The sequence below is a fragment of the Rana temporaria genome, chromosome 3 (genome assembly GCF_905171775.1).
Source record: "Rana temporaria chromosome 3, aRanTem1.1, whole genome shotgun sequence".
Taxonomy (NCBI): Eukaryota; Metazoa; Chordata; class Amphibia; order Anura; family Ranidae; genus Rana; species Rana temporaria.
The window spans coordinates 373,829,810-373,852,485 of record NC_053491.1 but is presented as its reverse complement, the minus strand read 5'-3'; the positions used below and the strand labels follow the sequence as shown (position 1 = coordinate 373,852,485).

Genomic DNA, 22,676 nt, shown 5'->3' with positions numbered 1-22,676 from the left:
CGGTGCCTGCACAGTACGAACCTCAAACGAGCCTCCGAAAATAGCTGAGAGTCAGCTGTACACGGCGCATGCGCAATAACTATTACACATGCCGCACGCTCCCGATGCTAGTGCTACTTTGCAAGGGGCGGGGATGATTTTAGCAATAAAGTACACGTCTTAGCGGGCGTGTTAAAACAAATGAAGGGCTGGTTTTGCAATGTCGATAGGCGGATTTTGCTAAGACGTGTACTTTATGGTAAAATCACCCCAGCCCCTTGCAGAGTAGCACTAGTATCAGGAGCGTGAGGCATGTGTCATAGTGATTGTGCATGCGCCGTGTAGAGCTGACTCTCAGCTCTAAATGTTCGGCTATCTTCGGAGGCTCGGTTGAGGTTTGTACTGCGCAAGTACAGGGGGGTCCTTATCTGCCGGGGGAACATTTTCATCAGGACACCGGGCAGTGGCTTTAAAAGGAAATCACAGGGCCAGATTCAGAAACATTTACATTACTCTGCGGCGGCGTAACGTATCCCATTTACGTTACACCGCCGCAGGTTTACAGCATAAGTGCCTGATTCACAAAGCTCTTACCTGTAAACTTGCGGCGGTATAACGTAAAAGCGCTCGGCGCAAGCCCGCCTAATTCAAATGGGGCGGGCACCATTTAAATTAGGCGCGTTCCCGCGCCGAACGTTCTGCACATGCTCCGTGTTAAAATTTCCCAACGTGCTTCGACGTGGGAACGACGGCCATACTTTAACATGTCTGATCTAAAGATAAGCCATGTTAAAGCAGGTGTCACTTTGCGACGGGAAAAACCGACTAGCGACAACGTACGAGATTGCGACGAACGCGCGGATCTTCGTGGATCGCCCTAACTAGTCATTTGCATATTCTACGCCGACCGCAATGGAATTGCCACCTAGCGGCCGGCCTAGAATTGCATCCTAAGATCCGACGGTGTAAGTCAATTACACCTGTCGGATCTTAGGGCTATCTATGCGTAACTGATTCTATGAATCAGCCGCATAGTTAGGACGGGCGGATCACAGAGATACGACGGCGTATCAGGAGATACGCCGTCGTATCTCTTCTGTGAATCTGGCCCACAGTCTCAGCAGCACGGCCATCCACAAAGAAAAAAGAAGCTTGCAGACTTGCTACCAAAGCATTCTTAAAAATTATAAAAACAAAGCCCTAGAGCTTATATACAATATATGAAACTATCCACCATGTATTTTATAAATTAAAAAAAAAAAACGGTTTGCCCACATTAAACATGGCTCCTGCTGGGAATCACGTGTAACGCCAGCTTTGCTTAGTTCCTGGAACTAGAGTTAGCTTGTGGAAGTCGGTGTCCTCATTTCCGGGTAAATCATTTGCGCTGCCGCCATTTTCTCAAAGACTATTTTCCTGGCGTAATAGATGGGGAACGGCTCAGGAAAAATGGCTCCGGTAATGGGGACATTAAGCGCAGGGCTCTCTCAGCAGGCTAGCGCTGACGAGGCCGGAAGTACCGACCAGGCATAGCTTCAAGGGATGTTCCCCGATCCGACTGCTAGCTTCTCTGTCACCTGAGGACGGGGGAGCACGGGAATATCACCAGGTGAGACACCAGCTATCCTCTGCCTTGTACCCAGCATGGATTATCCAGGACCCCCCACCCAGAGGGGTAAAGACTGTCAGCTCTGACCCTCTGTGCAGTACAGACCTCTCTCTGCAGAATAAAGGGGACCTCTGTGGGGTTCTTATCTCCAGGTGTGTATTGTTATCGTCAGATCATCTTCACTCCATCCAGAATCCCCCACAATCTGATGGAGAAATAACATCTGCAGTGTCCTGGTTGCAAAACTTTTCCACCCTTGTGCTGTGTGGTAAAGCTGTGTAAATCTCAGGACTGCATGGACAGCGATATAGATTATTTGGCAGGTAAATCGGCTATCTTATGTACAACATCTTTGTGATTGGCCTGGAGGTCTGTTTCAACCCTTTCTCTGGCAGAGCCTTTTTTTGTTTACAAAAATCATTTTAGGCCCAAAGATTACAGAAAACTCTGAAAACATTATATATTCTCTAAAAGTAGACACCCCTGAGAATAAAATAGTGGTAGTTACAATTTTTTTTTCTTTATGTCAGATGATATTCACGTAATGGTTTAGGAAAAGCAACATTTCAGTAAAAAATGTACTAAAGTTAAAGCGGAGTTCCGCCAATTTTTTTTATTTTTTTTTAAAAGTCAGCAGCTACAAATACTGCAGCCGCTGACTTTTAAAATAAGGACACTTACCTGTCCAGGGCGCCCACGATGTCGGCACCCGAAGCCGATCTATCGCTCGGCTCTCGTGTGCTGCCATCTTCGGTAAGGGAATCCGGAAATGAAGCCGCAGAGACTTCACTTCTTGATTACCTACTGCGTGATTCGCGCTGCGCTATCGCACTGGTCGCTGCTGTCTTCTGGGACCTGTGTGTCTCCCAAAAGACAGCGGGGGGGGGGGGCACGGCGTGAAGGAAGTGGTGTAGATACCCATGGGTGGCTCAGGTATCCATGCCCAGAAGTGGGAGCAATTTCTTGTATTGCACAGGTATCTGCTCCCCCCCCCCCCACCTTGAAAGGTGGCAAATGTGACGCCGGAGGGGGGAAGGGTTGCAAAAAGCGGAATTTCCATTTTTGGGTGGAACTCTGCTTTAATTCCAGGACACATGAATGCAATACATTTACTAATTGTTTTGTAAAATATAAATAGTGAGGTTAAAATTAAATACCCAACATCTCAAACCTTAAAATTGCGTGCACCCGTGAAATGGCGACAAACTTCGGTACCCTCTATTTTTTATAGCCAATGTTTTAAAAATCTGTACAGGTCATGAGGTTAAAGTTAAAGCGATATTAAAGGCAAGTTTAAAAAAAAAAAAAATGTTCTACTTGCCTGCTCTGTGTAATGGTTTTGTACCTGATCCTCCTCTTCTCCGGTCCCCCGTCATTGCTTCTAGCCACTCCCTCCTGCCCCCATAGCAAGCAGCTTGCTATGGGGGCACCCGAGAAGCTTGATCCTGAGCCACTGCCCTGTGTGCATTTACACACAGCACTGCAGCTCTCTTTCTCTCTATATTGACTCACTGACTGTGATTGACTGTAGCGGGAGCCAATGAGGAGGCAGAGATTCCCTAGATAGCTGAGGCTCTCGTGCGCGTCGCTTGATCGAGATGGGGCTCAGGTAAGTATTAGGGGGGGCTGCTGCACAGAGAAGCTTTTTTTTTTTTACCTTAATGCAAAGAATGCATGGAGGTAAAACCTTGTACCTTTAGAACTAGGGTTGTCCCGATACCGATATACACACATATATATGTGTGTGTGTGTGTGTGTGTGTGTGTGTGTATATATATATATATATATATATATATATATATATATATATATATATATATATATATATATAATTACATACACACACACACACACTATTATATATGTGTATATATATATATACACACACACACACATCACCCCCCCCCCCCCCCCTTACTGCCACCTCTATACAGCATACATCAGTAGCAGCAAATGGGTAAAAGATTACCATTGTTTTTTTACATTTCTCCACAAACCTTACAGTAGCTGTCTTGTCATGTGTGTAATTCCTGTATGGTGACTGCAGCTCTGCACAGCTCCTCCTGTCCGCGTGCACGCATCACTTCTTACATCCTGTTTGCCTGTGCTGGTTATAGCATCGAATTTCCAGAGACCTTTATTTGTGTTTACATCCAAGACTCGGGAAAATGGATGTTGGAAGTCCTCCCAGACTGTGTATTTTTCCACCACCTGCTGCACTCCCCCAGGCTCTGATTTCAGAATGAGTGAGGACATCTTCTCTATTAAAGAAATCAGTTTAATTCAGATGATGGACAATGTAACCAGAGAAGTTGTAACACACCAAGGCAGGTGGGGGACACCCAAATCCCCCAGGTGGACAGGAGCAGAACTGGGAGTTTATTTGATAAAGATCTCCTTGTTGGAGCGTCAGACATAAGAATTTAGGGGCCGACTCGGCTCATAAGGCCCCACCTATCCTCAAAAAACAAAAAAAAAATCTATTTTGGGTGGAATAACCCTTTAATAAATACTGTTATTAAATTTTGTTGACAGCTCTCTCCTGTGACGGTCATCACTGGTTGGTTGCTGTGGGTTCCAAGGGAAGGAGGTCAGAAACATGAGGCGCCTGAGCCGCAAGAAGACGCTGAGTCTGGTTAAAGAGCTTGATGCTTTTCCCAAGATCCCTGAGAGCTATGTAGAGACGTCGGCGAGTCGGGGGACCGGTGAGTCACATGCTGTTATGTGCTGTCCTCCCTGACACTCCTAGTATGACATTCAACTGCACATTCAAAGCTGAAGTTTATTATGTCCCATTTTTTTTGGGGGGGGGGGGGGGGGGGGGGGGAGTACTGAACACATTGGGTATGTGTAATGATGTGTATCCCATTACCTGCTTCTGGTTAAAAAAAATCTTCCTTCTATGTCTCTCCGCAGCCACTGGATACTGCCTTTCAGTGCTGTAAAGATTAACATTAGCGGTCGCTACTGAGCAAAGTTGTGCATCGTGTTCTGTAAATGCGCCGAGGAGATCCTGTAATTTAGTGGCCCCTCCTCCATTTACAGAAAGTGATACATTGTGGGAGAGTAGTTATACAAGTTCTGGGAATGGCAGGGGGGGAGGAGCATGGGAAAGGGGCGGGTGAGCGGCTCAATTTTTTTCTACAGCAGCCACTGCTGATAACCATCACAGCACTAAAAGATATCCACTTAGGGCGGTATATGGCAGCTACGAAGGATACCCTGCAGGGAAGATTGTCACCAGAAACAGCTGCCTGTAGGTAATGGGATACATACAGTTACACACACCTAGGCATAGATACTCTAAGGATTTACGCCGTCGTAAGTCCTAATCTGGGCCGTTGTATCTATGCGACTGATTCTTAGAATCAGTTACGCATAGATATCCATTCGATCCGACAGGCGTAAGTCTCTGCATCGTAACTGCAATTTTTTTTCCCCGCTAGGTGGCGCTTCCGTCGATTTCTGCGTCGAGTATGCAAATTAGCTAGATACGCGAAGTTACGACGTTTACTTTAGGCTTTTCCCGGCGTAAAGTTGCCCCTGCTATATGAGGCGCAGCCAATGTTAAGTATGGCCGTCGTTCCCGCTTCGAAAATTTATAAAATTACGTCGTTTGCGTAAGTCGTCCGTGAATGGTGCTGGACGTAATTTATGTCCACGTCAAAACCAATGACGTCCTTGCGACGTCATTTAGAGCAATGCTTGCTGGGATATTTTAGGGACGGTGCATGCGCAGTTCGTTCGGTGCGGGGACGCGCTTCATTTAAATGAAACACGCCCCCCTACCCGCAGAATTTGAATTCCGCTGGGTGATTTACGCTACGCCGCCGCAACTTTACAGGCAAGTGCTTTGTGAATAAAGCACTTGCCTGAAAAACTTGCGGCGGCGTAACGTAAATGAGATGCGTTACGCCCGCACATTTTTGCGCCCATCTACGAGAATCTGGCCCCTAGTGTGTGTGTGTGTGTGTGTGTGTGTGTGTGTGTGTGTGTGTGTGTGTGTGTGTGTGTGTGTGTGTGTGTGTGTGTGTGTGTGTGTATATATATATATATATATATATATATATATATATATATATATATATATATATATATATATATATATATATATATATATATATATATATATACATATACGATTTAGGGATGCATTGATGCCAAGCATTTGAGCGAGTATTGGCTCTTGCCCAAATGATACCGAAATCGATACGTTGTGGTGAAATCTGCGTCAATACAAAGCGAATAAGCGCAAATTGGGATTTGTGGCATCTACTGGGCAGTGTAAAATGTTTTAGTACTCAGTGCATATCTGGTAGCAAATCAAGGCCGATAGATGTAAATGCGGTCCACCCCCAAGCTGACATCACTTTCACCCTATACCCACGGGGTCCTGAAACTTCTCCTTCAGCCCTGTGAGCTCCTCCAGCAGCCCTGATTTGTTACCATCGGCGGACCGGGACTGCTATGTTGATTATTTTTCATGTGGCCAGATATGTTCTGTGAGTTCGAACACTTTTTTTATTTTTTTTTAAACTGCCCACTAGATGGCGCTTTAATCCCTTTCTACACACACAATGAAATTACATGTGATTCAGATAGGAATCAAACTGCAATCATTTTTAATTGATGCAAATTGCACTGCAAAGTGTTGATACTCAGATAAAAAAACAGTGTTGGTGCAACAATAAAAAAATATGTGTGTGTGTGTGTGTGTGCGCGCGCATACATTTCAAGGGTCCTGGGCACACCCATCCAGGACTCTTGTCAAGGACTACACACAATAAAAATATGTTCCCTGCACATCATCTATCCTAATCTACAAAGATTTATCTTACCCACTCTCCATCTTCGTGACAGATTACTGCAGATGTAGGTAGCCTCGGCACTCTAGCTGTGGTGAAACTACAAATCCCGTCATGCTTCTGAGAGTCGTGTCTGTACCTGTCTTGCAATGCTACATGGGACTTGTAGTTCTACTACAGCTAGAGTGCCAAGATTGCTGGCCCCTGGCTTACTGTGTCATCTTTATTCAGCACATAGAAAGCTGCTCCATTAATAGATTATTGTTTTGCATTTCCCTTGTCTGACTCTGTGTCTCTTGTGTCCCCCATCCCAGTATCTCTCCTGGCTTTCACTTTCATGGGCATCCTGACAGTTCTGGAGTTCCTGGTGTATCGAGAGACCTGGATGAGATACGACTATGAAGTGGACAAAGACTTTACCAGGTGATAGAAATCTCTGCACATCAAAAAGCGCAGGTTTGGAGTCGGTTCATTCTGCCCACACGCTAAACCTCAGCTGTATAGTGTATGGGCAGCTCTCCATTCTGGTGGTAGAGGGTGGTGTGAAGCATGTTTTGCCACATCTTACAGCTTTTTATTTATTTTTCCGTATGACCTTTTATGTGAAGTTCACAAAATGACACTTCAGTCATGTCACCGAACAGGTGCATTGCGCTGCTGTACAGTGATTGTGGTGCCTTCCTGTGCCAATTTAAAATGCAGTACCTTTACACTTTTTTGACAGCTCACGGCAACGCAGAGGCATCGGCCCGGACTGTACACATGCTGCGTTACTTTGCAACTGCGGAAGGAACTATACCCAGTCTCTTTAGGAGGTGCCCTGCAGCCACATGCACTGCATGCAGTTGCGGAGCGCTAGTTCAGCCGGTTAAAGCAGATGGGGAGGAAAACGCAGATCACTCTTCAGAGACCAGCAATAGCGTGAACGAGCCCTAACATTGGGGGTTATTTACGAAAGGCAAATCCACTACAAGTGCAAACTAGAAGTGCAAAGTGCAGTCACTGCAAATCTGAGGGGTAGACCTGAAATGAGGGGAAGCTCTGCTGATTTTATTATCCAATCATGTGCAAGCTAAAATGCTGTTTTTATTTTCCTTGCATGTCCCCTTCGGATCAACAGCGACTGCATTTTGCACTTGTAGTTTGCACTTGTAGTGCAAAGTGGATTTGCCTTTCGTAATTAACCCCCTTTGGTTGAAATATAATACAAGATGTATTGTTATTTTAGCATGGTCATTCGTTAGGTTTATGGACATGTAACTGCTTCTTCCTTCTTTCTGCAATAAAGGCCAGTCTTTTGGTAAAAATGTCTCAGGAGGAGACCTAATGTTTGTTTGTCTGGAACAATAAAAGCTATTCATGTTAGATTTTAGCCAGCATTTTTTTATTATTATTTTTTTTGTTTGTTTTTTTCAATTCTCTAGATTCTTAGTTTGTCTCCAGTTTTTAAGTCTTTTTTCCACTGGCCTAATTTCCATGATTGTTTTATACTTGTCTGTTTTTTTTCCTCCAGTAAACTTCGGCTGAATATTGACATCACAGTAGCAATGAGGTGTCAGTGTAAGTATCTTGTTCTGCAGCAGGTGGCACTGTTCTGTCTTCTTTCTGCCTCCTCTTAATACAGTATCTCTTGTGTTCCCCAGATATCGGCGCTGATGTCCTGGATCTGGCTGAGACCATGGTGACGTCATCAGAGGGGCTGGTGTACGAGCCGGTAATTGGAATAGTTTTTTTTTTTTTCATTTGATTTGTTGTTTTGAAAACTATTGGGGTCATAGAATTTGTTTATTTACAGAACAAGGAGCATTTTGTTATGCGTGTAGTTAATCTACTATATGCTGAGATGTCCATTTTGGAAAAAATGCGAACTTTTAAAGCAGCCTTCCTTAGATGGTACACAGAGAACCAATTCATCAGGGGTTATTGGGGGGGGGGGGGGGGCGGGGGTTGGCGGGATGTCCCTTACATTGATGGTCAGAAGAAAGCCCTACAGTGGTGGTAAGAATGGCACCACTAAAGATCATTGGTGTCATGCCTCTCACTGGGACAAGAGGTGTTTGTCCTTTTAATTGTGTGGGCATAATGAAAGGGGAGGTCAACCAACCACAGTTCAAGTAACCCCTATAAAAAAACCTGGAGGAACCCTAGTTGAGAATGAATGCTTTAAAACAAACCTAGAGATGTGCAACAGGTTCACTTTGATGGCCTCCACATAGCAGCAGTTGCTCATCTTTATTCCACCCTCCAGTGAATCTTATGGACATTAGAACTACAAGACTTTGAGAGGGAGGGCCAGCATTCATGGCCCATTAGGCTTTCCTGCATGCACAAGTTCTGGCAGGAAGCAAGCTGACAGGAGGAGAAGGATCATATCTTATTAGTCTTCTGCTGCTCCTTCACTGTCCACAAGCTGGGGGCAGAGAGGTGACCATGCTACATCACTTAAATCAAACCAGTGAAAAGTTAGGTCACCAACGGGTCTGTGTCTCATAAAATACATAATGTAGGGAGTATTTCTGCTCAGTGTTGATATTTTTGTTTCGGGCTCGCAGGACAAGCAAATGTTCAGTACAAGTATAGTCTACCAAAACTGATTGAAAACAATAGAATCTCTGTGACGAATTTTTATCATGACGTATTCGTTATTTAACATTTCTAGTAACTGTACTATAGAGAAGTATACAATCCTGTAAATTAATTTTAATTCTCAAAATCTGAAACTAAAAATGCACGTGATCATTTTTTTTCTCTCACAAAGACAATAAAACTTAACAGATCTTTGTAAACCTCATTTCCCAGGTGCTCTTTGACCTGACCCCTCAGCAGCGGCAGTGGCAAAGGTGAGATAGGAGCCTGAGGGGAAGAGTACTGGGGGGGGGGAATATGGAGCTAACAGAAATGGCTATAGTTGGATATGTGTGTGGGGGGATGCTGTATAGTGGGTATATGGGGGTTGGAATATGAGGCGGGCTGCAAGGGGGGAAAGTATAGGTAGGGGAGTGTAGGGAAGGGCTGTATGAAGAGAGAAGTATTGGGAGATGCTATGGAGGAAAGTATGGGGATGTGGTATAGAGGGGACTGCAGGAGGGAAGTATGGCGGTGGAGAGTAAAAGAAGGAATTGTAGAAGTTTGGGTTGCTGTGGGAGTCGAGGATCTGTAAAAACTGCAGGATGTGTATGGGGAAGGACTGGGGAGGGATGTATGAGAAGGGGCTGCTGAGTGAAATCTCATTAAGTTCCCCTGTCTGTATGCAGGATGCTGCAGCAGATCCAGAACCGATTACAAGATGAAATCTCACTGCAGGATCTTCTCTTTAAAAGTGCTATGAAGAGCTCGGTCACCGCCCTTCCTCCCAGGTGAGAAAACAACCATTGTGAAAAACTCATCCAAATTAGCATCCGAAACCCATTATTTCTAACCATTGTATCTTAGAGCAGGTCTGTCGGGAAAGAACTATGTAGGTTGAAATTGTTGATGAAAAATGCTAGCTCCTGGCTATCATTCTGTACTATAGTCTATAGCAGTTTTTTCCTCAACGGGGGTCCTGCAAGAGGTTCCCAGGGGTCTGCTGCTGCAGGTGACCAAGCAGGATAAGGAAATGTTAGTGTGTCTGTTAGGAAGGTGGTGGCTGAGCTGGCAGAAATAAAGGCACTGTAAAACCTGGAAGATCTTCAGAGGCCTGACTGTGCTTGTACCCATTGATAAAAGGGACACCCTCCTGTCCTCCCAAGAGGCAGATGCAGCAGAGAAAGCTGCCAGGAAGTGTGGAAACACCATGCGGGGCAAGTGTCTGACCCTTCCCTACAGGGCTATTGCACGACCTGGCATGTATGCAATCCCCAATAGGACAGAGATTTGACCCCCCTACAGCTGAGTTTCTCAATCGGCGATCTTAAGAGCCCTAGTGTTCTGCAAAAGATCCCCCAAGGGGTTCCACAACTGGGGTGGCAGAGCAAAGTATGGAGAGAAAGTGTATTCGGGAGGAAGATGGTGGCTGGGCTGACTAAAACAGAAGTTTAAAGCCCATAAGAAGTGCAGGGTAGGTGCGTGACCTTCTACATGGCAGATAACTATACCCCTGTAGGACTGTTGTCTGATCTCTACATGGCAAATGTCTTGACTCCTAAAACAGGGAGTTTTAACTGGGGTTTCACCACTGGATATGGCAGAGCACTGTGAGGAGGGGGACGCTATGTACAGCATGGTTTCTTAATCACTGCAGGTGCCACGGTGATGAGAGGATGCAATATGTGGTAGAAACAGAAGCAGGGTAAGGCCTGGAGAAATGTGCGGGGTCCTGACTGTGCCCATACACTGTGAGAACAGTGATTTCCCACCTATAGTAAGGCAGGTGTAAAGCCCAGAGGAAGTGAAGTGAAGGGCAGGTGTCTGACCTACAGCAGGGTATCTCAATCAGGGTTCTGCTGCTGGAGGTGGCAGAGTGAAAAGGGGGTTTATTTTCTAACACTGCAAAGTGCAACATCAGTTTCCAGTTTTTTTTTTATCAAAGCTTAATTAAACAAGCTGAAGTTAGAAGCCGATTGGCTACCATGCACAGCTGCACCAGATGTCGCACTCCGGTTTTAATAAATCAACCTCAATGTGTCCAGGAGGAAGTTGGTGGCTTGGCTGGTGGAAATGGAGGTGGTGTAAAGCCCAGAAAAGGTGCAGGGCAGGTATACGACCCCTTACAGGTATACACAACAGGGTATTTCAATCATTAAGTCAGGGTTCTGCCGCTTGTGTTGGCAGAGTAGCATGAAGAGGATGTAATGTGTGGCAGAAACAGAGGCATTGTAAAAACATGGAGGAATGTGCAGGGTCCTGACTATGCCCATACACAGTAAAAACGGATTTCTCCCCTACAGCAGGGCAAGTGTCCAAGCCCCTACAGCAGAGTTTCTAAACATCAATCGGGGGGTTCTGCTGCTGGAGGAGGCAGAACAGGGAAAGGTGGTGGCTGGTCTTATGGAGACAGTTGCAATGAAAAGCATGAAGGAATGTGTAGGGTCCTGACTGGCAGGAAATGTTTTTATTTTTTTAACGTTCATACATTTTTTTAAAAACCTAATGTACTGCTGACCTGAAGAACAGTCTCCCTTCTAGCAGCAAGAAAAGGAGAAGCCAATTCGCTGCTGGGAGAGAACTGTGCCATTCCTAATTAGACCTTTCATACGTGAGGCCCTACATCCAAACTAACCATTTTCACCTGTGATTGCAGGGAGCACCCACCTACAGAGCCGCTGAGCGCCTGCCGCATCCATGGGCACCTGGAAATTAATAAAGTGGCTGGAAATTTCCACATCACTGTGGGCAAGTATGTCTATCTGTGTTGCATGTCACCAGAGGCCGAAAGGAAGTGATGGAGGGATTATTAAACACATTTTATTTTTTTGTTACTCCCAAGATGTGTATCAATGCCTGTCCTATATACAGCAATGATCCCGCTTATCTAGTAGTACTGAGTAGACTAGGATCGGTTCCCAGTGGACAAAAGTATGTTTAGTTTCCAATTTCAGACTTTAATTTGCTGATGGCAGTGTGCAGCGGGTTAATGGAGAGTATTCATTGTTGGCATGTGGTCACAATTGAATCCTAAAAATGCATTCAGGGAGCAGCCCCATGGCATTAGGACTTCTGTTTTCCTATAGGTATTGCTCCAATGCAGTGGTTCTCAACTCCTGTCCTCAAAACCCGCTAACGGGCCAGATTTTAAGTACTGCCTCGGGGAGATGCAATCTAGAATACTGCACTCGCTGATCAGAAAATGATATCACCTGTGGTGTATTTCAGTTATCTTGCAAACCTGGCTTGTTAAGCCTTGTTCACACAATCTGATTATCTGATGGGAATTGTGTGATGGCAGGCTGTTGTCGGAAAGTCCGACCGTTTGTATGCTCCATCGGACAATTTGTTGCATTTTCTGCGAACAAATGTGGCTCCAAAGTACAAACACGCATGCTCGGAAGCAATACTCACCATAACACAACGTTGGCAGAAGTTGCCCAAAGGGTGGAGCTAAAGAGCTAAAAAAATACCACTTTTTTTCCTGTTTGTTGGCCGACAATTCTTTGCCGGTTGTATGCAATACAAGTTCACGGCCAAAGCCCTTCGGACAAAAGTCCGACGTTTTTGTCCAATGAAAATCCGATCGCGTGTACGAGGCTTTAGTGGGTCCTGGGCACAGGAGTTGAGAACCACGGCTCTAAGGCACCAGTGAATTTCATTGCACTAATCTGGTGCCATAAGAAACCAGTTGCGGAGTTGTGTGAATGTGTAGGTCAAGTACGCCAGGAATATTGGACAACCCTGCACAGCTGCAGCAGATGATTTAGCGCTGCTTTTGGCAATAAACGCAGTGATCTTCCTCATGAGTTTAGCACCGCTGCAGTGTTTTCTGGCTAGCGTTACTAATTTATAGAATTATTTTATTTTTTGCCCTTTGACTTTTGTGTCTCAAATGTAAACATGCCGTCCATATAGCGAATTTTCCTGAGGAGGTCCTGTGTGTTCTAATCTGTTGTCAGTGCTTGGCCAGTTTTTTGTTTTGAACACCTCATCACTTACTTTTGTATCTATCTGCAGAGCAATCCCACATCCTAGGGGCCATGCCCACTTGGCAGCTCTTGTGAGCCATGACAGTAAGTATGATCTTATTCCCTTGTTTCTCTTGGTGTTCATTTCAAATTTGAGAATAACAACCAAACTGATGAACCGACCTTCAAACCCAACACCTTTTCAAGGTTGGCCAAAAAATGACAAATCCGGAGCCCATAGTTGAAAGCTTCAAGACGCCACTGCTGTATAAATATCTGCTTTCATAGGGCTTCCACAGAGTTTCAAAAAATTGTTTTATAAAGATTTTTTTTTAATTTTCTTTAAATGTATCGGACTCTTGTGCAGCTATTGTTTAACAGACACATTTTATTGCCAAAAATAGAAAATTATAAATCCTCATGCTTCCTGAACAGCATTGCTGATTGGAGTATTGTGGAGAGGATATGTTGGACAGCTGAAGACCCTTATTTCTGTGTGAGAACGAAGGTCCAGATCTAAATATCTGGGGTGTCATTTCTGGTCTCTTGAAAATATTGGTTATCTGTCTTCTATACTTCTGAGGCGCAAGCCTGGAACAAATACGGAGGGGGGTGTCGACTATTGTGGTCAACATCAGTTTCTGAATTTCTCTGACAAGTGCACTTTTCATTTGAAAACTAGATTTGCTGATTGCTTGTCTCTTTCCTAATTTTAGGCTACAACTTCTCTCATCGTATTGACCACATGTCCTTTGGCGAACTCATGCCGGGAATTATAAACCCCCTGGATGGTACGGAAAAAATTGCAGAGGAAAGTAAGTGGATCTTTCTTTTTAATAAAGAACATTTTTGTCATCTGCTGTACCACAAAAACATTTTTTTTCAGTCCTTGAGCAATGAAATAAGTATGGAACAATACCTAAATATGAACTGGATTTAAAGAAACACCCACAGCAATGTCTCTGGCTTCCTTCTTTTTCCAACACCAGCAATCCTCTTCGGACAGAATGACGGTCATTCTGCCCATTTCCTGTGAGCTCAGCCCACGCCTACCCCCAGGGGTCACTTCATCACACAGGATGTTCTCCAGGACTGAGCTGCACTCGCGCGTCATTACGTGAGTGACTCTCAGTCCTGGGAGACTTGTCTGTTGTCAGGATCAGGCACTGCAGTACCTAATAAAGGCCACTAGATGGTGCAGGCGCACATCTAAACGGAACGCTCCTGTGTAGGAGATAAAAATGGGAAGTTGTATCCTAAGGCCTATGTCATACTTTGTGAATCTTGCAAAAAAAAAATGACAGTCACACTAACCAGGGTGGAGAAACTATTCACCTGTTTCTATAATATCGCTCCTTAAAGTCAGCATACTATCTCTTGTCGGAAAGAAAGTCCTTTCTTTGCACTCTCTGGTGATCCTGATGTTGTTCAGAATCACTAGCTGTAAGATCGATAGTGTAACATTGGCATTTTGACTAATGGCATTAAGCAGCTGAAAAAGTGTTGCTTTCTGATCATATATTTTTATTTTTTTCACTGGCACCTGTGAAAGGTGGCAAAAAGGACTAATACCAGAGCTGACCCTACCAGCCAAACAAGAGTAACCTCCAGTAGTCTAAGATTCAGTAGTAAGGGGAATTACTCAAGGTATCCCTAAAGCCTCACCACCAGCCATGAGTGCCAAGAATTTAGGGGACCCATCCTCACTCCAGGTACACACAGAATGTGACTGGTGGTGCAGTTTCTTTCACTTTTGGTTTGTGTATTTGGAACGAGGACATATCCCCTTTTAGCCTTGGCACCCCTGGCTGGAGATGTGGCGTTAAGTAAGGGAGTATGGTTAAGCTCCTCCTGAAGTGAAATGTGTTAATTGAAAATGGTCAATTTTGACAGTGGTGCGTCTTTTCACTTTACTTCAGTAGTCTACCCTGCACTGGAGAAATTATGTCTGCCGTCAGAATTCTTAAATATTTTTTTTTTTTTTTTTTGCAGGTAATCAAATGTACCAGTATTTCATCACCATCGTCCCAACCAAACTGCACACCCGCAAAGTTTACGGAGACACCCACCAATTCTCGGTGACAGAAAGGGTGAGTCTGCAAAATAAATGGTTCTTCAGATAGGATTTTAATGCAGTAGAATCAAAGAATTGGAAGTAAAAAGTTCACATGTCCACCATTCAGATTGCATTTTCCTTTTTTCTGTAGTAAAAAGGTGCCAAAGTATAAAAAAGAAAAAATCTGTATCTCTGCAATTGTTTATAAATGGATATAGAATTCCATGTTTCAAAATGTCCTATTTGGTTTAACCTTTGTGACTTATTGATAGGACTGCATCTTCTTGTTCTATAACCACTTCCCGCCCGGCCTATGGCCGATTTACGTCCGGGAAGTGGTTATGAAATCCTGACAGGACGTTCTAGAACGTCCTGCAGGATTTCATGCCGCGCGCGCCCGTGGGGGTGCGCTTCGCGGCGATCGGTGATGCGGGGTGTCAGTCTGACACCCTGCATCTCCGATCTCGGTAAAGAGCCTCCGGCGGAGACTCTTTACCACGTGATCAGCCGTGTCCAATCACGGCTGATCACGATGTAAACAGGAAGAGCCGTTGATGGCTCTTCCTCACTCGCGTCTGACAGACGCGAGTAGAGGAGAGCCGATCGGCGGCTCTCCTGACAGGGGGGGTTCGCGCTGATTGTTTATCAGCGCAGCCCCCCCTCTGATCGCCACACTGGACCACCAGGGATGCCCACCCTGGAGCACCAGGGTGGGCAAAAAAAAAAAAAAAAAGCCTGCAAAAAAAAAAAAAGTCTAAAAAATAAATAAAATAAAAAAAGCATTAAAAAAAATAAAAAAGATGCCAGTCAGTGCCCACACATGGGCACTGACTGGCAACCTGGCAAAAATCAATGCTGCCACCCCAGTGTCCATCAGCGCCACCCCAGTGTCCATCAGCGCCACCCCAGTGTCCATCAGCGCCACCCCAGTGTCCATCAGCGCCACCCCAGTGTCCATCAGCGCCACCCCAGTGTCCATCAGTGCCACCCCAAAGTGCCCATCCATGCCCAGTGCCCATCTGTGCCAACCCATAAGTATCCATCAGTGCCGCCTATGTGTGCCCATCAGTGCCGCCTATGTGTGCCCATCAGTGCCGCCTATGTGTGCCCATCAGTGTCGCATACCAGCGCCGCCAATCAGTGCCTGTCAGTACTACCTCATCGATGTCCATCAGTGCCATCTCATCGGTGCCCATTAGTGCCGCCATATCAGTGCCCGTAATTGAAAGAGAAAACTTATTTACAAAAAAATTAACAGAAAAAAATAAAAACGTAATTTTTTTTTCCAAATTTTCAGCCTTTTTTTAGTTGTTGCGCAAAAAAAAAAAAATCGCAGAGGTGATCAAATACCACCAAAAAAAAGCTCTATTTGTGGGGAAAAAAGGACGCCAATTTTGTTTGGGTACAGTGTAGCATGACCGCGCAATTGTCATTCAAAGTGCGACAGTGCTGAAAGCTGAAAATTGGCTTGGGCGGGAAGCTGCGCAAGTACCTGGTATGGAAGTGGTTAAGCTTGGCTGCATGCTCCAAAGTTTGAGGGCAGCTGTAATGGGCTTGATATGGGGCCACTTAGAAGGCACCATAATAATTTGGGGAGCAGGGTATCTGATCCCCCAAGTTGTAAAGCAGCATGAAAATTGGAACACTCTGGGACAGTTTTAAGGAAAACTTTCCTGATTTCATCAAGGAATTCCCCATATAGGCATTCACTATAAAGAAGTATGCGGCCCTCTTACAAGCCGGTTCAGCAGACCAAGCTTTTAACTACAAAAGACATCCCATACATTCTCTAGAGCAGGCGTCACTAAATGGCGTACGGCGGTCCGGACACGGACTGAGTGACAGTCTAGTTCGGACCACCCAGCAGCCTGAGCGGACTCCTCTCCTCCCGCTGCTGCAGCTATTGGGCATCAATTCCCTGTAGAGGGCTGGAGGAATGGCAGTGTGGGACCTTTCCAAATACATCTGACTAGGTGGCAGAACAATCTGCTTTTGACAATTAGGCCACATGGTGTGCACCTGAGAGGGAGCTAGAGTCAGAGGAAGGGAGTGGTGTCCTAATAGAACATTTGCTTTGGGACAAGGGGACAGGTATCGCCCTAATGCCAGGTACACATTACTTTTTTTTTCTTTTAACCCAGGGGGTTAAGTGAAAACTGACAGCTTCAGTCAGAGCTTCTGTACTAACGATCCAATGTTAGTGCAGCATTCTTCCCTGCTGAGCTGTTGTGGTCTGACAGGGAGACTGCCCCCCTGCCAGAACACTCTGGTCAGCGCTCTCAGCCATAGGTCGAGAGCGCTAATCGGAAGCCTGTTGGCTGCTGGTTTTCCAGCATGCTCGTCTGACAGAAGCCAGCCAAACTGTCTGACATACACATGGGATCAACGTCTGACAGTTTTTATTAAACCGGCCAATGTCTCCCAATATTTCCTGTAGGGTAGACCATTGACAGCCTTTTTGTCCCAGCACCCTTGTGCTGTGATCTGCTGCTGCTAAAGTGAAGGGGTCCCTAGTGGGGTGGAATTCAATATTTGCTTGGAGCTGTTGAAGGGTAAAACATAAAAGGAATAATCTAATTGGTCATGGATAGCAGAATGACCTTTCCTCCATTTTATTTGGCAACATGTTGTGCACACCAATGTCAGACTCGCTGACACTCTGTCTGTTTTTTCCCCTACAGGAGCGTGCGATCAATCATGCTACGGGTAGCCATGGCGTTTCCGGTATATTCATGAAGTATGACATCAGTTCCCTGATGGTGACAGTCACAGAAGACCACATGCCACTGTGGAAGTTCCTTGTGCAACTCTGTGGCATCATTGGTGGCATATTCACCACCACAGGCAAGTTTGGGTTGCATTTTGAAAATTGTATTTTATAGTCTAATCTCAAGAGAGATACAAAAGACACAAGCACTCCCTGAGTCCCTTCCACTCCACATTTTAGGATGTACCACTCTTTGTTCTCCTTTCTTTACCTTTTTATCTCTCTCCATCCTAATTTCTTGCCCCCCCCCCCCCCCATCTCTCTCTCTAGCGATCTTTCTTGTTCTTTCTCTTCCTTTTTTTTTTTTTCATCCCCCTCTATCCTCTCCCTTCCATGCATTCTTTATTTTTTATTCTCTTACTCCTTGTTGACGGGGTGGGGGGGGGGGGGAATGGGAAGAGTAGCAGTGCTGGGGGAGTTCTGATCATCCCATTTAGGTGTTCTTGATAAAATCTGCTGATTTGAGAACTGTAGTGGGGACTTTTAATGGCAAATATAATCACAGGCAATGTTACTCACTGTGTCTCTGGCTTCGTAGTGTCTCACAGCAGTGACCCCTATGCTGAAATCAGGAAATAGGGTCTCCTCCAGCCCCTCCCACTTGACATTCCTCACCAGTCAGCTGACCCCTAGTGTTTGCCCTCATCCATGCCGTGAACTGGGCAGCTGCGAATTGGCTGAGTGGTGCGCGATTCAGGAACAGCCCGGGGTTTGGTCACCCCTGGCAAATCGTAATTCGATCCCCGAGGGGGTCCCGACCCCCAGTTTGAGAACCAATGCTTTACAGGAAGGTGAAACAGCACAAGGAGCCGATCAGGTTTTGAAGTTCAGGGGACAGATAGGGGGAGAGCACAGGGTGACAGACATGAGCTCATCTGTGTGCTGCTACTGTCCAGTATGAGGGTGGGGGGGGTTGGGGGTGTAACCTGTGGGTGTTAACTGCAGCAGATAAAAATCGGGTTGGTAACTGGATAGAGAAAGTAGAAGCGGCAGAATGGAGGCTTTTTGTCACTCTGCAATTCTTATCGGCATGCTTCTTGCACTGCAGCACACCTGATTTGGCTCCTTGTCCTACTTCCCAGTCTGAGCTTGTCTGTATATGGATTTCGGAAGGCCGATACCAAGTGCTCACACGTGGCATAATATAAACAAATGTGGGTGGAGTTGCATGAAATATATTGTAACTCACTGATGCTTCTTCTTGGTTGCAGGTATGATCCACGGGTTGGCTGAGTTCTTTGTGGACCTTGTATGCTGTCGTTTTAGGATGGGAGCTTATCGACCCATTGAAGTGAGTTCAGACCTTATGACCCCACATGAAAAAATTGATTCTCCAGCCTTTGTTAGGGCAAAGGCACTTGCTGTTAAAATATCCAAGATGCTGTCACCTGGACAGTGATGAGGTCACATTGTTTCGATTTACCTTTTGGCATATTTTAAAGACGGCGTTTCTTTGGCACATTTGTTTACTTGTGAAAATCGGTATGTTTTGATACAAAGCTGAGGCACTAGAAAATTAATTGGTGGGTGTTGCAATTTTTATGTCGCATAGTATTTGCACATCAGTTTTTTAAAAGCAATTTTTTTTCCCGAAAAATACTTTTTTTGCAAAAAAAAATTATAAATACATAACCCAATTTTTTGGTAAAATATAAAAGACGTTACGCTGAATTAATATATACCAAACCTGTCGCACTTTAAAATTGTGCACACCAGTGCCACTGCAACAAAAATGTAAACTTTACTATCCCTGGGCGACGCTTTACAGGTTACCACTTTAGATTTACACAGGAGGTCTGGTGCTAGAATTACTGCGAGCTCCAGGCTCCTTCAGAACATTTTCTGAAGTCCGCAGCTACAAATACTGTAAATATTTTTAACATTTGCCTGTCCTGGAATCCAGCAGTGTCTTCACCCCAGCTGATTTTTTTTTTTTTTTTTTAAATCGGCTCTCGGGTGCTGCCACCGCTATTTCTTGTAGCTTCACAGCTGACTACCTATTGCGCATGCCCAAAGTGTGCTGCACTTTGTGAATGGCCCAGCAATAGGGGAAGGGGGGGGGGGGTCAAACTTCCGGGTGACTTTGTCTATCAACAAGCCATTTTTTTTTGGAAGAATGCAGCAGTAAAAAAAAAAACTAACCTTTTATTTGTCATGGTAGGGTTCTCTTTAAAATGTATATCAAAAATCTCACTGGGTAGAGATTATCTAAGCAAGTAAATCGATGAAGAATTTGTGTAATCTTTTTACTTGGAAATCCTTCCAGTAACGACACTTCCTGTTGCAGGCTGACAACGCTAAGCCATTGCCTCTTGAATAGCAGCAGTATTGTCAGCCTGCTGTGTGCGCTCTTTTTCCATGTGGCCCTGGGGAAGGAGAGTTCATAGTGGCCCTCTGTCTTACAAACGGAAAATTAAAGGGGCTGTAAAGGTAAATGTTCTATGCATTAAGGTGAAAAAACATCCGACGGTACCGCCCCCCCGAACCCCCGTTTTACTTACCTGACCCCTCGAAAGTCCCGCGCGCGTCCACGTGATGCTATTCGGTTCCCAGCCTGGCCATTGATTGGCTAGGCTGGACGGATTGATAGCAGCACAGCCATTGGCTGGTGCTGCTGTCAATCACAGCGGATGACGCGGCGCGCCGGGGCCGAGTGATAGTCGGCGGGAGCGCGCTTGCAAAAGCTTTCCACCATGCTCGCTCGCATGAAGGTGGAAAGCTTTTGCCAGGACGAGCCGAGACAGCCGCCGAGGGACCCCAGAAGACCGGATTCGGGGACACTTTGTGCAAAACGAGCTGCACAGTGGTGGTAAGTATAACATGTTTGTTATTTAAAAAAAAAAAATTCTGCCTTTAGTGTTCCTTTAACCAGTTCCCGACCCCCGCATGTACATATACGTCCACAATATGGCACGTACAGGCACATGGGCGTACACGTACGTCCTTGCCTATTAGCGGGTGGGGGGTCCGATCGGGACCCCCCCCGCTACATGCGGAGGTCGGGTCCGCTCGGGGAGCGATCCGGGACCACGGCGCGGCTATTTGTTTATAGCCGCTCCGTCGCGATCGCTCCCCGGAGCTGAAGAACGGGGAGAGCCGTATGTAAACACGGCTTCCCCGTCCTTCACTATGGCGGCACATCGATCGCGTCATTCCCTTTATAGGGAAGACACGATCGATGACGTCATTCCTACAGCCACACCCCCCTACAGTTGTAAACACATACTAGGTGAACCCTAACTCCTACAGCGCCACCTGTGGTTAACTCCCAAACTGCAACTGTCATTTTCACAATAAAGAATGCAATTTAAATGCATTTTTTGCTGTGAAAATGACAATGGTCCCAAAAATGTGTCAAAATTGTCCGAAATAATGTCGCAGTCACGAAAAAAATTGCTGATCGCCGCCATTAGTAGTAAAAAAAATAAAAAATAAAAAATAATAAAAATGCAATAAAACTATCCCCTATTTTGTAAACACTATAAATTTTGCGCAAACCAATCGATAAACGCTTTATTGCGATTTTTTTTTACTAAAAATAGGTAGAAGAATACGTATCGGCCTAAACTGAGGAAAAAAAATGTTTTTATATATGTTTTTGGGGGATATTTATTACAGCAAAAAGTAAAAAATATTGCATTTTTTTTCAAAATTGTCGCTGTATTTTTGTTTATAGCGCAAAAACTAAAAACCGCAGATGTGATCAAATACCACCAAAAGAAAGCTCTATTTGTGGGGGGAAAAAGGACGCCAATTTTGTTTGGGAGCCACGTCGCACGACCGCGCAATTGTCAAAGCGACGCAGTCCCGAACTGTAAAAACACCTTGGGTCTTTAGGCTGCATATTGGTCCGGGGCTTAACTGGTTAAAGAAAGCAGAGAATTGGAACCTGATTATTCAGTGGCTGCAGCACTATTTGAAAAAAACACTCCATATTGATGCATGGTAAGATATGCAAGGCAGTGGCATACCGGTGTCATGCTGCAACAGGAAGTGCTGTTACTGGCAGGATCTCCAGCTGACATTTAGAAAACATTCATATCCTGAAGCTATTTAATGCCCAGACCTGCTTTCTGTCTTTTTTCCCTTCAACAAAAATTAAACTTGTGTTTTTTTTCTCTCTTTGCTAGGAGAACCATGCACACAACATTTCCTCCAACCACTGCTCAGAGATTTTGCAGCCAGATCCTCCTCTGTAAATTATCAGGACTTTTGTTATAATAAACAGATCTGGTGTTTTTTATATATACGCTGTATCTGGTGTGGGTTGTCATTGTTGGATAATGAGTGATTTGCCACAACGATCTGAGGAAAGAACAGAAAAATCTTCATACATGGTCATGTTTTTATATTTTCAGGCCGGAATCACACTAGTGCGGTGCGAATTTCAGCTCTCTTATCTCTGCAGAGAGATAAGAGAAGTGTTCAGCAGATTAGCAACGTTTTAGATGCGAATTTGGAGACCTGGGAGAAGTTACGGGTGAGAGGAGAGTGGGGGAGAAGTGTATTGAGCTGAATGAGAGAAATTCCTGAAGAGAACTGAACACATCTGCGAATCGGCTGCGTACCCATAGAAGATAATGGGCTTGAATTCGCACCTGAGCCGCACCGCAATGCCTAAAAGACGCACGCGGTTTGGCGGCAATGCGCAGTGCATCGCACATATGTGAACCAGCCTCATTGAAAACAATGTATTTTAAAATGTTCTGCGAATTGGATGCGGTTTAAGCCACACTCAATTCGCATAGGTGTGAACATGGCCTCAAGCTGAACTCCTGGATGCTCTGAAAACGTAATTTAAAGCTCCCTACCTCAAACACAACAAAGACCAGCAGGTGTTTTTTTTTTTTGTTTTTTTCAGTTTTTAGCTAAAATTAGATGAGTGGTCCCATGATGGAGATGGTATAGTAGCCACCAGTCTTGC

General features: G+C 45.1%; 1 protein-coding gene across 2 annotated transcripts; it reads left to right on the top strand.

The window, feature by feature from the left end:
- The first annotated feature begins 1,479 nt into the window (after positions 1–1,479).
- On the top strand, positions 1,480–22,001 carry ERGIC2 (ERGIC and golgi 2). Of its 2 annotated transcripts, none has more exons than XM_040345541.1 (14): positions 1,480–1,588; positions 4,124–4,293; positions 6,708–6,816; positions 7,907–7,953; positions 8,037–8,107; positions 9,193–9,233; positions 9,648–9,749; positions 11,615–11,710; positions 12,979–13,034; positions 13,646–13,744; positions 14,922–15,019; positions 17,667–17,829; positions 18,964–19,043; positions 21,883–22,001. In XM_040345541.1, exons 2-14 carry the CDS (start codon positions 4,188–4,190, stop codon positions 21,949–21,951), a joined length of 1,137 nt encoding a protein of 378 aa, XP_040201475.1. In that variant the 5' UTR covers positions 1,480–1,588; positions 4,124–4,187; the 3' UTR covers positions 21,952–22,001. The 2 variants fall into 2 exon arrangements, with proteins under 2 accessions (XP_040201475.1, XP_040201476.1); XM_040345542.1 differs by lacking the exon at positions 1,480–1,588 and adding an exon at positions 1,595–1,740.
- Positions 22,002–22,676: the final 675 nt, after the last annotated feature.